The 16,207-nt window shown below is 38.8% G+C and overlaps 1 protein-coding gene across 3 annotated transcripts in view; it reads right to left on the reverse strand.

The window, feature by feature from the left end:
• Positions 1 to 16,207, reverse strand: part of USO1 (USO1 vesicle transport factor) — a 92,007-nt gene that overhangs the window by 60,563 nt on the left and 15,237 nt on the right. For all 3 annotated transcript variants that reach the window (XM_081812272.1, XM_081812273.1, XM_081812274.1), the window contains exons 2-3: positions 6,871 to 6,957; positions 6,510 to 6,574 (exon numbers count right to left, since the gene is read on the reverse strand). In XM_081812272.1, the coding sequence (XP_081668398.1) occupies positions 6,510 to 6,574; positions 6,871 to 6,957 (152 nt within the window). The remainder of the gene's footprint in view (positions 1 to 6,509; positions 6,575 to 6,870; positions 6,958 to 16,207) is intronic.

Raw genomic sequence — 16,207 nt, forward strand, 5'->3', positions numbered from 1 at the left:
TTTTTTTTTTTTAAAGATTTTATTTATTTATTTGAGACAGAGAGAATGAGAGAGAGAGCACATGAGAGGGGGGAGGGTCAGAGGCAGAAGCAGGCTCCCTGCCGAGCAGGGAGCCCGATGCGGGACTCGATCCAGGGACTCCAGGATCATGACCTGAGCCGAAGGCAGTCGCCCAACCAACTGAGCCACCCAGGCGCCCTCAAGTACTAGTTTTTGTGTGAACATGTTTTATACATAAGAATGCAACCGTCAGGTCATGTGGTAACTCCATGTTTAACTTTTTGAGGAATTGCCAAAGTTCCACAGAGGGTGCACCATTTTATATTCCCACCAGCAGTGTTTGAAGGTCCAGTTTCTCCTCAGCAATATTTGTTATTGTCCCCTTTTTCTTTTCCTTAATAGCCATCCTAGTGAGCGCAGCTTGGTGTCTCATTTTGGTTTTGATTAGTGTTTCCTTATTGGCTATTTATTTTGAGCATCTTTTCATCTGTTTATTGACCATTTGTATACTTTTTTTGTTGAAATTTGTATTCAAATCCTTTGCCTGTTTTTTTTTTAAGATTTTATTTATTTATTTGAGAGAGAAAGAGAGAGACAGAGAGATAGCTAGAGAGAGCACGAGCAGGGAGGAAAGGGAGAGGCAGGCTCCCCGACACGGAGCCCAATCCCAGGACCCCAGGATCATGACCCGAGCCAAAGGCAGACGCTCAGCCAACTGAGCCACCCAGGTGTCCCATTTGCCGGTTTCTAATTGGGTTACTTATCTTTTTGTTGTTGAATTATATATGTATTCTAGATATAAGTCCCTTATCAAACATATGATTTGCATATACTTTCTGCCATCCTATGGGTTGTCTTTTAACTTCCTTGATAGGGTCCTTTGAAGCATGAAAGTTTTTAATTTTGACAAAGTCCAGTTTATCTTGTTTTGTCTTTCCTTGCTTATGCTTTTAGTGTCATATTTAAGTAACCACTGTCTAAGCCAAGGTTTTGACAATTTATGCCTACGTTTCTTCTAAGGGTTTTACAGCTTTAGCTCTTACATTTAGGTCTTTGATCCCTTTTTTTTTTTTTTAAAGATTTTATTTATTTATTTGACAGAAAGAGACACAGCGAGAGAGGGAACACAGCAGGGGAAAAGGGCAGAGGGAGAAGCAGACTCGCTGCTGAGCAGACAGCCCAATGCGGGGCTCGATCATCACCTGAGCTGAAGGCAGATGCTTACCAACTAAGCCACCCAGGCGTTCCTCTTTGATCCCTTTTGAGATAATTTTTGTGTATGGTGTAAAGTGAATACTTAGTTGTCTCAGGACCATTTGTTGAAGAAATTGTTCTTTCTCCATTGAATGGTCTTTTCATCCTTGCCAAAAATCCGTTCAAATGAATGTTAGGTTTTATTTCTAGCCTTTTTATTTTGTTGAGCTTTATGTCTATCCTTATGCCAGTGCCACAAAGTCTTGTTTATTATCATTTTGTGGTAAGTATTAAAATCAGGAAATATGAGCCTTTCAACTTTGTTCTTTTTCAAGGTAGTTTGGGATCTATTCTGGATCCTGTGCATTACGATCAGCTTGTTAATTTCTGCAAAAATGGCAACTAGGATTTTTATAGTGATTGTCTGAATCTATAAATCAAGTTGGGGTGTATTACTATCTTAATAATAATTCCTTCTTTCTGTCCATGAACACAGAATGTCTTTTCATTTATTTGTGTCTCGGGTAATTTCTTTCAATAATGTGTTGTGGTTTCCAGTGAACAATTCTTGTACTTTTTTAGTAAAATTTATGTCAAAGTATTTTAATCTTTTTTATGTTACTTAAGTGGAATTGTCCTCTTAATTCCATTTACTGATTGTTTATTGCTAGTGTATAGAAATATAATTTTTTATATTGAGCTTATATCCTTCAATTTTGCTGAATTTATTAGTTCTGATAGTTTTTTAGTGGATTCCTAAGGATTTTCTATATATACGATCATATCATCTGTGAATATGTGTAATTTTTTTTTAAGATTTTATTTATTTATTTATTTTTGAAGATTTTATTTATTTGACAGAGAGAGACAGCGAGAGAGGGGATACAAACAGGGGGAGTGGGAGAGGGAGAAGCAGGCTTCCCGCCGAGCAGGGAGCCTGATGTGGGGCTCGATCCCAGGACCCTGGGATCATGACCCGAGCCGAAGGCAGACGCTTAACGACTGAGCCACCCAGGCGCCCCAAGATTTTATTTATTTTTGACAGAGAGAGAGAGTGTACAAGCAGGGGAAGAAGCAGGCAGAGGGAAAGGGGAAGCAGGCTCCCCGCCCAGCAGGGAGCCTGATGTGGGGCTTGATCCCAGGACCCTAGGATCATGACCTGAGCCGAAGGCAGATGCTTAACTGTCTGAGCCACCCAGGCACCCCGAATATGTGTAATTTCTTACATAATTTCTTATGTGTACTTCTTCCTTTCCAATCAGTATACCTTCTATTTCCTTTCCTTGCCCAATTGCTTTAGCTAGAACTTCAATTTCAGTGTGGATAGAGGTGGCTAGAGGGAACATCGTGATCTTGTTCCTGATCTTAGGTGGAAAGCATTCAGTTTTTCACCATTGCATCTGATGTTCTGGGATTTTCATAGATTCTCTTTATCATTTTGAGGAAATTTCTTTCTATTCCCAGTTCCTTAATATTCTCTTAAAAGATGTTCCTCAGGCGCCTGGGTGGCTCAGCTGGTTAAGCGACTGCCTTCCGCTTGGGTCATGATCCCAGAGTGCTGGGATCGAGTCCCACATCGGGCTCCTGGCTCAGCGGGGAGCCTGCTTCTCCCTCTGACCCTCTCCCCTCTCATGCTGTTTCTCACACTCTCTCTCTCTCTCTCAAATAAATACATAAAATCTTAAAAAAAAAGATGTTCCTTAAAATTTCTCAAAAACAAAATGATAAAATAATAATATTTTTTATAAATAATAATTTTTAAAGCCTGCTTCATTTGAGATTTACATCTGGTTGTGATCCACTTTGTCCATCATCTTAGCTTTCATTTATCACTCCTAATCACTTCTTCATATTCACTGAATCTTTGTGTCCTGTGTCTCACTATTGCTTTCTACTCTAAATGCCATCATCATCCATCATGCTTTCAAAATCTACCGGGGCACCTGGGTGGCTCAGTCAGTTACGCGTCTGCCTTCAGCTCAGGTCATAATCCCAGGAATCCCTGGGATTGAGTCCCGCATCGGGGGGTCTCTGCTCAGCAGGGAGCCTGCTTCTCCCTCTCTCAAATAAATAAGTAAAATCTAAAAAAAAAAAAAAGAATATCTAATATCTACACATTCATTCTCAGCTGGGCACTTAAAATGACAATCACTTTCCATAACAGATAGCATTCTATTTTCCATACTGAGATGTTAGTCATTTCATTACTAACTTTGTAAGACTCGGTGAGAAAAGGTGTACATAGAATAAAAAGGAAAAATTATAGATTATATGTATGTATAATCATCACACTGAAGTTTTTTTGATCTAGGATCCATTTTCTCTAACCTGGAATATTATTTAAAGCAGATAACTAACTTTAGTTTACTGTAATTGTTTTCAATTGATGCTATAACAAATTACCACAAACTTAGTGGCTTAAACAATACAAATATATTATCTTAAGAGTTCTGGAAGTCAGAAGTCCGAAATGGGTCTCCCTACACCAAAATCAAGGTCTCAGCAGGGCTGCCTTCCTTTCTATAGGCTCTAGGGGAAAATCTGTTTCTGTGCCTTTTGCAATTCTCTAGAGACTCCCTTCCTCCATCTTTGAAACCAGCAACGACAGGCGCAGATCTTCCATATCACCTCATTCTGACCTCTTTTGCATTCCTGTTCCACTTTTAAGAAACCTTGGGATTATACTGGGCCCACCGGGATAACGCAGGATAATCTCTCCATCTCAAAGTCCTTAATCACATCTGCGAAGTCCCTTTTGCCCTCTAAGGTAACATGCATAGGCTGTGGTAATAAGGATGTGAACATCCTTGGGGGGCTATTATTTTGCCTACCACAGTTACTCACTATGATGTCAATAAAACAGATAATCCTAACATATCCAATGCATTTATTCAAATGCATTAGAATTAGTTGGCTTTGAAAAGGTAGTCAATGTGGGTTGTACTGTCTGAGAAGAGGAAAGGTCCTAACTGGTATGAACAAGCAGTTGGGCATTGCTGAAATATAACTGAAAAAGAGGCTCTGAGGTTAGACAGGCAATACCAAGACCTTTAAAAAGCTTATATGCTTTGCTTTGTTTAAGAACTTAGACTTCAGGGGTGCCTGGATGGCTCATTTGGTTGGGAGTCTGTCTTGGGCTCAGGTCATGATCTCCAGGGTCTGATCCCAGGGTCTTGGGATCAAGCCCCGAGTCGGGCTCCCTGCTCTGCTGGGAGTCTGCTTCTCCCTCTCCCTCTGTCCCTCCCCCTGCTGTGCTCTCTCTGTCTCTCTCAAATAAATAAACAAAATCTTAAAAAAAAAAACAACTTAGACTTCACATTGCACTGAGCTGCTGAAATGCATTAAGTAAAAAAAGGTTTATACATCAGACTTATAATGCATAGACTGAATGGAGACAAAGAATACAGTTTGGAGGTAGTGGTGGTTTTAAACTATGTTCAAAAACTCTTTGATACAGATCCTTTAAGGGATAGAATCTAATTCTCCTCTTAGGCATACGCTGTATTTATTAACTTACTTTTAACAAACAGAATGTGGTAGAATTGATGGTATGTGACTTGTGAGACTAAGTCCTAAAAGGCCTTGTGGCTTTCTCTTTACTCTGTCTCTAGGATTGCCTGTTCTGGGAGAAGCCAGTTACCGTATCATAAGGACGCTCAAGCAGCCTTATAAAGAGAGCAACATGGTGAGGTAATGAAGCCTCCTGCCATCAGCAAAGTAACTGAGCCATCTTGGAATCAGATCTTCCCAACCGAGCCTTCAGATGACTGCAGTCCTGGCTGAAATCTTGACTACAACTTCATAAGAGACCCTGAACCAGAACCACCTAGCTAAGTCACTGCTGAATTTCTGATCCACAAAAAGTGTGAGATAATAAATATTGATTATTTTGAGCCACCAAGTTTTGAGGTAATTTGTTATACAGCAAAAGCAATAATAATAATAAAGATAACTAATATAGTGGCTCTGAAAATGGTTTCAGTGATTGATACTGAGCCAGAACTAAAGATTAAAAAAGGAAATCGGGAGAAATTCATGGATTCCAGCTGGGTTTTGGTCTAGATGAGTGTAATGGGTTAAGGAGAGCGCTAAGTTCAGCACGAATCCTATAGTTTCTTGCCTGAATGGAAAGGCAATACCAACTAGGTTGGACTTGGGTCAAAAGGCAGTTGAAGGAGATGGTGGGAGGAGGCAGTTAGGAGCAGGAAAACAAGAGATAAATTAACTCTTGAACATTCTGAATTTGAGATATCTGTGAGATATCTTGATATGGTAAAAATGTCCACTGAGCAGTTAAAGGTTATAATATATATTTAATTAGAGGTAAGATTTTTGAAAGCTATCCATGCACAGCTGTTAATTAAAACCAAAGATGCAGGGTGTCTGGATGGCCCAGTCGGTTAAGTGCTTGACTCTTAGTTTTGGCTGAGGTGGCGATATCGGGATCGTGAGATAGAGCCCTGAATCAGGCTCTGGGCTGAGCAGGGAGTCTGCTTAAGAATCTCTCTCCTTCGGGCTCCTGGGTGGCTGAGTCGGTTAAGCAACTGCCTTCGGCTCAGGTCATGATCCCAGGGTCCTGGGATCAAGTCCTACATTGGGCTCCCTGCTCAGCGGGGAGCCTGCTTCTCCCTCTCCTTCTGCCTGCCACTAACCCTGCTTGTGCTCTTTCTCTCTCTCTCTCTCTGACAAATAAATAAATAAAATCTTAAAAAAAAAAAATCTCTCTCCTTCTTCCTCTGCCCCTCCCTCCTGCATGTGCACTCACTCTCTCTGTAAAATAAATACATCTTAAAAAAAAAAATGCAGATAAAATCTCTTAAAGAGAAATTGAAAGAGATAAAAATAGGCTGAGTGACCTTTCTCTTAGGACATGCTCAGATTTAACATGTCTCTTAGGACATGCTCAGATTTAACACTTCACTCTATTAGTCCAGTTTATTTCTCCGAAAAAGCAAGTCTGGATAAATGATATACAATAATATGTATACTGTATTATAGAATAGTATATTTGAGTACATCTAAGTGAGTATCAGAACATCCAATTGCCCAATTCAAACCCCAAATCTTCAGCTTTTCATGAGAAGTCACTTCATTTCATTTTATATAATGGAAAGATTTCAACCCCTGAGATTATGTCTGTCTCAATGCTTAGCACAGTGGTTTGCTCCTTGTGTCCAATATTTATTGAAACGACAACTGACAATAAAAACTTAATAACCTTAATAAGTTAATCATTTCTAGAATAGTAATTCTAAAACAAATTAATTAAAATTGCAAGAAAAATTAGGGAGAAAAATCATTAAAAAGAGACTTACCGATCTGTTTGTAATACATGGATAAGATGTTCCATAGCTTGTATACCCACTTCCAAGCGGTATTTCTGCATAAAAGAAAAATGTTATTAAAGTAACTAATGTCTGGGGGCACCTGGGTGGCTCAGTCGTTAAGCGTCTGCCTTCAGCTCAGGTCATGATCCCAGCGTCCTGGGATCGAGTCCCACATCAGGCTCCCTGCTCCGCGGGAAGCCTGCTTCTCCCTCTCCCACTCCCCCTGCTTGTGTTCCCTCTCTCACTATCTCTCTCTCTGTCAAATAAATAAATGAACTCTTTAAAAAAAATAAATAAAGTAACTAATGTCCAATTTAATAAACTTAGTAAGTGATAAAGCGTTACTGACCTTAGATAATGATTTGAGAGCACGCACAGCATTTCTTCGATCATCTAGTAAAGTAGATGAAGCCACTCTGTCACAAAGCTTTTGAATCTGTCATGGAAAAATGAAATAGCATTAACAGAATCCAAAAAAACAAAAAAGAAACATAAAGTTCCCCCCTAAATTTATACCATCTAATTTTGAAAAAAAAAAAAAAAATCAACAAATGGGATGTCATGGAAATAGTCTCTCACAAATCTAAGTAACTATTTAGGTGGTTTTATAATCTTATTTCAAAGAAAGATTTTTCACAGACTCCTGAAAAAGAAAAGTGGTGGAAGAGAAGTTAACTAAGTCATATAAATTGAGGAATTAGGAGAAATCATTAGTAGAATCAGAGCTTTCGAAACATGCCATTTACAACTGTTTGAGCCAAGAGGGAAGCAGGGTTATGGTAGAAGATGGGAAGTTATTAAAAAAAAATTTTTAGGGACGCCTGGGTGGCTCAGTTAAGGGTCTGCCTTCGGCTCAGGTCATGTTCCCAGAGTCCTGGGATCGAGCCCCATATTGGGCTCCCTGCTCACAAGGAGCCTGTTCCTCTCTTTTCCTTGGCCTGCTGCTCCCCCTGCTTGTGCTTGCTCTCTCTCTGTCAAGTAAATAAATAAGATCTTGAAAAAAAAAATTAAAAAATTAAAAAATAATAAAATAAAAAAAATTTTAAGTACATGTTTACATTTAAACTTCACCCTAATGTTTCTACTAAGTATTTGAACAAGAACTGATATATCAAAAATTTTAAGTTTTAAGTGTGCCTCAAGATCTAGAAAGATGAAATGCTTCTATAATAAAAGCTTTTAATTCCTTAACAGGAATTAAAGTTCAAGCTGAATTTTAAAATAAACCTTTGGGTGTTTACAATAGAAAAAAACTGGAAACAACTGTGCATCAAAAGAAAAACTAGGGCCCCAGGGTGGCTCAGTTGGTTAAGCATCTGCCTTCGGCTCAGGTCATGATCCCGAAGTCCTGGGATCTAGTCCCACATCGGGCTCCTGGCTCAGCGGGGAGCCTGCTTCTCCCTCTGACCCTTTCCCCTCTCATGCTGTGTCTCTCTCTCTCTCTCAAATAAATAAAATCTTTAAAAAAAAAAAAAAAACTAAATTATCATACATTCTTTGATAGAATACTATGTAACTATTCAAAACCATTAACTGTACTGATGTGTAAATACCATGATAATAAACAGTGGGAAAAAAAGAAAAGCAAGTTGTAAAACTTGATATAAATTATGAGCCCACTGAAGCAAAAGTACCAAACTATGTATGTAAAATTGCATTTAAAAAAAATCTGGAGGGGCACCTGGGTGGCTCAGTTGATTAAACCTCCAACTCTTGATTTCGGCTCAGGTCATGATCTCAGGTCATGAGATGGAGCCCTGTGTCAGGCTCCATGCTGACCATGGAGCCTGCTTAAGCTTTTCTCTTGGGACACCGGGGTGGCTCAGTCAGTTAAGCATTTGCCTTCGGCTTGGGTCGTGATCTTGGGGTCCTGGGACTGAGTTCCGCATCTGGTTCCCTGCTCAGCAGGGAGCCTGCTTCTCCCTCTCCCTCTGCTGCTCCCCCTGCTTGTGCGCCCTCTCTCTCTCAAATTAAATAAATAAATAAATAAATAAATAAATAAATAAAATCTTTTTAAAAAATTCTCTCTGTCCTCCCACCTCCACACCCCTTGCCCCCCCGCTCTATCTCTCTCTCTCAAAAAAAATTGTAACAGATAAAAGAATTAACTGCATGTCTTAAAATTAAAAAAAAAAATGAATGAAAAGGTAAACCACAGACTGGATGAAAATATTTGGCTTTCTTAAAGATTTTATTTGAGAGAGTGAAAGCGCGTGCGAGAGAGAGAACGCGCACGTGAGCAGGGGGGAGGGGGAGAGGGAGAGGGAGAAGCAGACTCCCTGCTGAGCAGGGAGCCCGATTCAGGGCTCAATCCCAGGACCCTGAGAACATGACCCGAGCCAAAGGCAGATGCTTAACTGACTGAGCGACCCAGGTGCGCTGGATGAAAATATCTGAAAACATCTGATAAAAAACAGTTTTTAAAACCATGATACTCGGGTCCTTTTAAGTTCTAACAGTTATTATTTTAAGTTATTACTCTTTAATGACAGTTCTTACTAAGAGTCTAAAAATAATACTTTGGCATATCAATCACACTTTTGTACCCTACGTATCTGAATTAGTGGTGTTTAAATACATATAGTGTGTTCCAAATTATGTTCTGCAGACTTCTAGTGTCCCAGAAGATATTAATAGATTTCTAATGATCACAGAAGCAGCAGGAAACACAAGGTTATACAAAATTAAATAGGCTTCTGCACTGCAAGATTTCTAAGTCTTTACTATGCTGATTTGCATTTCTTCATACTGCAGATACAGTATAACCAAGCCTAGCCTTACTTTTTGATTTTATTCATTCTAACTGCTCACACTTAGAAATTATTCTACCTTAAGTTGCATTTACTTTCATAATAATTACACTGACTTTCCAAAATGCTAACAGTACAACTTTCTCTTTATTAAACAACTGGTTTTTTTTCTCATTAGAAAAACTACATAATTATCTCTTGAAAACATGAGGCCTGTTGCTCTCATCTTAAGGGATTTCTTAGGCCCAAAATAGTTTTCCTAAGTATGACTGTAGTTTCCTCTGCTTGGGTCTTGGACAACTTTTGTTAATTTTTTCTAGGTAGTTTATAACTGCTAGTATGAATAGGAAATCATTTATAGGCATTTTCTGCTTTTTCCTAGCCCCAAACCCAAGCACTAGTTCTATATATGAGATTCCGAACATCTCCCATGGAGTACTGAGTCCCAGTACCATGCAGGGCTTGAACTTTAGCCTCAGTCTCATCTCTGGTTAACGTATATAAAGATTTGTGTCAAAATATGATCTTCCATGTCTAGAAACTCTTCAATTATTTGTTGAATGTGGACACTTGAAATCTACTTGATGCTGATGGAGAAACTTAGCTTTAGGAATATTGCCTCAAGATGATGGTAATCCTAGAGTTTGGCGGTTTGCTTTGTTTTTATTTTCAGTGAACTTTCTGTGCTTTAAATATGCTAATATTTGAGCCTTGTTAATTTTTTTAAAAAGCTTCAAAATATACACAAAGCTAACCTCAGTTGTTATTAAGATAAATACAAGTTAAAATAGGTTATTTTTACCTATAAGACTCACTAAAATTAAAATTAAAATAGTACCAAATACAAATACTATATGATTTCATTTTTATAAAATAAAAAAAAAAACAGGCAAAACTAATCTGTGCTTCTATTTTTTTTTATTTTATTTTTTAAAAGATTTTATTTATTTGACAGAGAGAGACACAGCGAGAGAGGGAACACAAGCAGGGGGAGTGGGAGAGGGAGAAGCAGGCTTCCTGCCAAGCAGGGAGCCCGACGCAGGGCTTGATCACAGGACCCTGTGATCTCTAAATAAATAAAATCTTAAAAAAAAGAAAAGATAGAACAACTATCCACGATAGGTAAGGATACAGATTAACTTGCTTATATTCTATTATAGGGAAAGTAACCTAAAAAAGCTGCAATTTGGCAAAAACTATTACAACTTAAAATATTCATACCCTTTTTTTAGCCAGGCATTCCTACTTCTAGGAATTTAGCCTTTAAAAACACCCCCACAATTACACAATATTTTATACTAGGATGTTCTTTGTAGCAGTACTTTTAATAGCTAAAAAGGAAATCCAGCGTCCGCCACAGAGGAGTATAATAAGAAGTCTGAGGCCTGGCACCCCGATCTCAGACTTTCAGCCTCCAGAACTGTGAGCAATAAATTCCTGCAAGTTACTGGAAAAAAAAAAAGTGTGGGGTGGGGGGGATACAAAGGTTCATCCATCAATCAGAGAACAGTTAATTAACATATAGTACACACAGACTATGTGGGTGATGAAATGAATGAAGCAGATCCATTTTTACGTATATGAAAAGATGTCCAAGATACTTTAAGTGGGAAAAAAAACCCCTATAAACAGTATGTTTAGCATTAGTTCATTCTGGTTTAAAATAATACCATTAATAAACAATGTGAATATATATAGAAAAAATTAAGACTGTACCATATTGTTTTTTCGTAGATTGCCGGAAATGTTCATTTTTTTTACATTATTTCTCATGTTTACATTTTGATAAAACAGGTATCACCTTTATAAACAAAAAAGAATAATGGAGTAAAATGAAATGGTTTATGTTTTATTGGAATTTCTAGGATATTTTCATAACTGACTGAACTCATCTTTTAAAGATGCTATCTTCACTCTGATCAAAATACTATGAAACCAACTCTTAATTGATAAAAATAAGCTAGCATAATAAAAAATATCAATTGGTTCTCTGTTGCTTATAAAGTCCAAATTTTTTAAACTAGAATGCACAGTCATCACTCAGTCAATACACACACATTAAGTACACATGTATTTGTTGTTGCACCAACCAAAATAAGATATGGTCTCTGGCCACAACAAGCTTGCCCAGAAAGACAGTCCCCTAAATAAAGTATAATAACAAGCTAAAGATATATAAGTATGTGCTGGATAAAGCTGGGGCACAAAAGAAAATGTAGTCAATTCTACCTGAAAGTGAAACTGCTAGAGACTGAATGTTTATGTTCCACCAAAATGCAAACTTAGAAATCCTAACCCCTAATGTGATGGTATTAGGAGATAGGGCTTTGGGAAAGTGAGTAGGCTGTGAGGGGGGAGCCCTCATGAATGGGATTAGTGCCCTTATACAAGAGACCCCAGAGAGCTCCTGTGCCCCCTTCTACCAAGTGAGGGCACGGTAAGATGTCTGCGTGTGAACCAGAAGGCAGGCCGGCCTCTCAGCACACAGAGTCTACCAATGCCTTGATCTTGGACTTCCCAGACTCCAGAACTCTGAGAAATAAATGTTGCTTGTTTAAGCCACCCAGACTAATATTTTTGTTATAGCAGCCCAAACAGATTAAGACAGATACTGCTTAAGAATGGTTTATTAGGGGTGCCTGGGTGGCTCAGTCGTTAAGCGTCTGCCTTCGGCCCAGGTCATGATCCCGGGGTCCTGGGATCGAGTCCCACATCGGGCTCCCTGCTCCATGGGAGGCCTGCTTCTCCCTCTCCCACTCCCCCTGCTTGTGTTCCCTCTCTCGCTGTGTCTCTCTGTCAAATAAATAAAATCTTTAAAAAAAAAAAAGAATGGTTTATTAAGGGGCGCCTGGGTGGCTCAGTCGGTTAACCATCTGCCTTCAGGTCAGGTCATGATCCTGGGGTCCTGGGACTGAGCCCCGCATTGGGCTCCCTGCTTAGTGGGGAGTCTGCTTCTCCCTCTCCCTCTGCCTGCAGCTTCCCCTGCTTGTGCTCTCTCTCTCCTCTGACAAATAAATAAAATCTTAACCAAAAAAAAGGTATACTAAGGATGCCATGCTTGAGTCAAGAATTAAAGGATAAGTAGTTCATCAGAAAATATGGGGAAGGGGGCGCCTGGGCGGGTCAGTTGTTAAGCGTCTGCCTTCAGCTCAGGTCATGATCCCAGGGTTCTGGGATCAAGCCCCACATCGGGCTCCTTGCTCACCGGGAAGCCTGCTTCTCCCTCTCCCACTCCCCCTGCTTGTGTTCCCTCTCTCGCTGTGTCTCTCTCTGTCAAATAAATAAATAAAATCTTAAAAAAAAAAAAAAAAAAGAAAAGAAAACATGGGGAAGAAAATTACTTCTTTATAACTGCACATATTTTAATGTATAAAATAGCATTTCATGTTCACAAGAACAAAATTGGTCTAATTTGAGTTTTTTAATTTTATATATCTATGAACCAAAAAAAGTAATTTTTATATCACACACATACAAACATATATACTTGTTCTATTAAAACAATACACCAAAAGAGACTTTCTAAAATATGAAAACTTCCCCTTTTACAGTAATTTACCATTTCTGGGAATAATAACTGATCTAAAATAATGTGGAGAAAAAATAAGAATATGTAAGATTACAGGTTAGTTAAAAATATATTTCTTCTCTAATGAGTTCAAAGTATCTGTTTCAATAAGCTCTGATTAATGAGCAAATCACTATTTTTAGGTAGTTGCAAAATGTAACTTAAAAATATTAGAATTGGGGCACCTGGGTGGTTCAATTAATCATCTGCCTTTGGCTCAGGTCATGATCTCAGGGTCCTGGGATGGAGCCCTACATGGGGCTCTCTGCTCCCAGCAGGGACTCTGCTTCTCCCTTTCCCTCTGCCTCTCCCCCCTGCTCATGCTCTCTCGTTAAATAAAATCTTAAATATATAAATTAAAATTAATTACCATTTCGAAGTGTACTATTTATACTTACAGAAATAAAATCCATTCTTGAGTTTGGGTAAACACCTATCAAGACTATTTTTAAGAAGATAAACATGCTTTTTATCTATTAAACCTGGGTTTTAATGCCAAGTACATATTCTTCCAAATTGGGGATTTTAATCAGAACTTTCTTTCTTGCAACTTAAGATAAACTCAAAGCAGTCAACCATACTGCAAGCCAATGAGAATCAAAGCAATTATAGGAACAACTTATTTATCTAGAACCATTAGATTGAACTATTTCAGATACCTCTGTCAGGCACTGAAATGGTCTTTTCATTTTAGTTATTTCTGATAGTAACCCAAAATTAATTACAAGCTTCTCTGTCTTGTAATTGAACATAATTATAAGCTTTCTTAGCATTTAAACTTAAGTCCTCTCCAATATCACATATGGGGATGTCTTAGGTGTTAAATGAAGTAATGACTATAAAAGGCTTTGCCTAGTACCTGGTACCTATAAATGATCAATAAATATTAACAAACTCTATTATTACCAAGCTTCTTATGACTTTTTTGTATTATTCTTCTATCCTATCAGGCTTTTGGTGGTCACTTCTATCATGTATGTTTTTAACAGACCATTCAAATTTTGCAGATTTTAATTTGTTACTGAGCGAGAATTTGATAATTAAGCTAGATACTAATATAATTTTTCTATAACAAAAAACCACTCAGGCTTGAAATCAAGATTGAGGACATGAACCTTGCAACTTCTACTTTTGCTACAGGAAAGCCTACTACCTCCTGTTAAAATTTCAGATTGTTGAAGTTTCCAAATAAGTGATCTCTCTATAATGAAGTGCTACATTGCTACTCTTTATAGACAACTGAAACCAAATGAAAGGAAAACATATTATATACGTTCCAAACCTTACAAAGATTTAGCCATGTTTTAGGCCAAACACCGTCTATATTTTTCAGTTGATAGTTACCAAGCAAAAATTCTGTAGCACAAGAATGCTTAACTTATATTCAGAAATTATAGATCTCAAAGACCATAAATGCCATTTATTCCTTACTTGAAAAACCAACTCAATGCAATGTAATTGTCCCTCATTTTCCATTTTCTCCTTTCAGTTATTAGGACCCCCGGTCTTTTAGCTGGGCACATGACTGTCTACCTAGACTACTTTCCAAGTCATCCTTGCATCTAGGCATAGACAGTGACTATATTCTGGCCAATGAGTTGTTAGTACCTTCCAGGTCATGTCCTTGTCTTTAAAAGGAAGCTATTTGGGGCACCTCGGAGGCTCAACTGGTTAAGCATCTGCCTTTGGCTCAGGTCCTGATCCCAGATCCTGGGATCAAGTCCCGAGTTGGGCTCCCTGCTTGCGGAAAGCCTACTTCTCCCTCTCCTCTGCCCACCCCCTACACCCAACCCCCCCAACCCCCACCCCCGGCTTGTACTCGTGCTCTCTCTCGCAGTCTCACTCACTATCTCAAATAAATAAATAAAATCTTAAAAAGAAAAAAAAAAGGAAGCTATTTATTCTTCATTCCTTTTTCTCTTTCCCTCAACCCGGAACTTGAACCTGGTAGTAACGAGGCAACTTCAACAATTCGAACAAGGGCAGCATCCTAGGGGGATGGTAGAACAAGATAAAAAGCAGCACCTGGGCCACTGGACCACCCTGAGGAGCAGAACTACCCTATCCCAGGGATTGCTTTCTAATTTGGACTTTAGCTGGAGAAAGACATCAACTTTTATCTTGGTTAGACCCATTTTCTGGCCTCTGTTATGGCAGCTGATGCAATGCCTAAACTAAGAAACTCATTTTACAGAAGAAACTAAGACTCAGAAACAAAGCAATACACCCCAAAATACACTTCCGGTTTGGTGGCACAGTTCAGATTCTTTCTACCCAAGCTGTAGCTGTCTCACTCCAAAGCCCACACTCTAATAGCCTATATTGCCTCCTACACAGAAAAATGTGAATCTGACTTACTGCTGCAAACTACATGGACAGCGAGATTTTTTCTTTTATAAATAGGGAGAGACCGAAATGCAGTTTTTATGAATAGGTTTTACTTACACTACAGCCCACTAAGGACCCTGATAAGCCTTTGACTTAACTGCTCAGCCAGGGTAGTCCCCTGCTCTAAGGGAGTTGAAGTTTTACTTTGGGAAAGCTATAATCGGAAGCTACCAAAAAAAAAAAAAAAAAGAACCTACCAAGTATTAAAAAAAAAAAATCAGCACTCTGTAAGTACTTCATAAAAACAACAAAAAATAATATACTCGCACTTTTTTTTAAAGATTTTATTTTTAAATAATCTCTACACCCAACATGGGGCTCGAATCCACAACCCCGAGATCAAGAGTCACAGGCTCCACCAACTGGGCCAGCCAGGCGCCCCAATACATACTCACTTTTTTATTATTTATTTTTTTTATTTTTTTAAGATTTTATTTATTTATTTGACAGAGAGAGACACAGCGAGAGAGGGAACACAAGCAGGGGGAGTGGGAGAGGGAGAAGCAGGCCTCCCGCGGAGCAGGGAGCCCGATGCGGGGCTCGATCCCAGGACCCTGGGATCATGACCTGAGCCGAAGGCAGACGCTTAACGACTGAGCCACCCAGGCGCCCCACATACTCACTTTTTTAGAATTAACTCGGCTGAGATAATAAGGACAAACCGGAGTGGAGAAATAAGGACAAATTGGAGATTAGAGAGAGAAAAAAAATGTCAGCTCATTATAAAAGACAAGGAATAAGGTTAAGAAAAAAGTATTAGGGTGGTGGTAATGGGCAAAGAGCTGAAGGGATAAATACGGCAAAAGAACAACTGAAAGAACTTAATTGAATTTAAGAGGCTAGGGCTGTAAAGAATAAAATGTCTGGAACAGCCACTGTTTGGGATTCAACTTCTACAGCTTTTCCTTAAACAAACATGTAGTCAAATATTGTTTTTTAAAAGATATAATTAGAGGGGCGCCTGGGTGGCTCAGTCGCTA

Source organism: Leptonychotes weddellii, chromosome 2, assembly GCF_054177405.1.
Source record: "Leptonychotes weddellii isolate Sample4059 chromosome 2, ASM5417740v2, whole genome shotgun sequence".
In the NCBI taxonomy this organism is placed as follows: domain Eukaryota; kingdom Metazoa; phylum Chordata; class Mammalia; order Carnivora; family Phocidae; genus Leptonychotes; species Leptonychotes weddellii.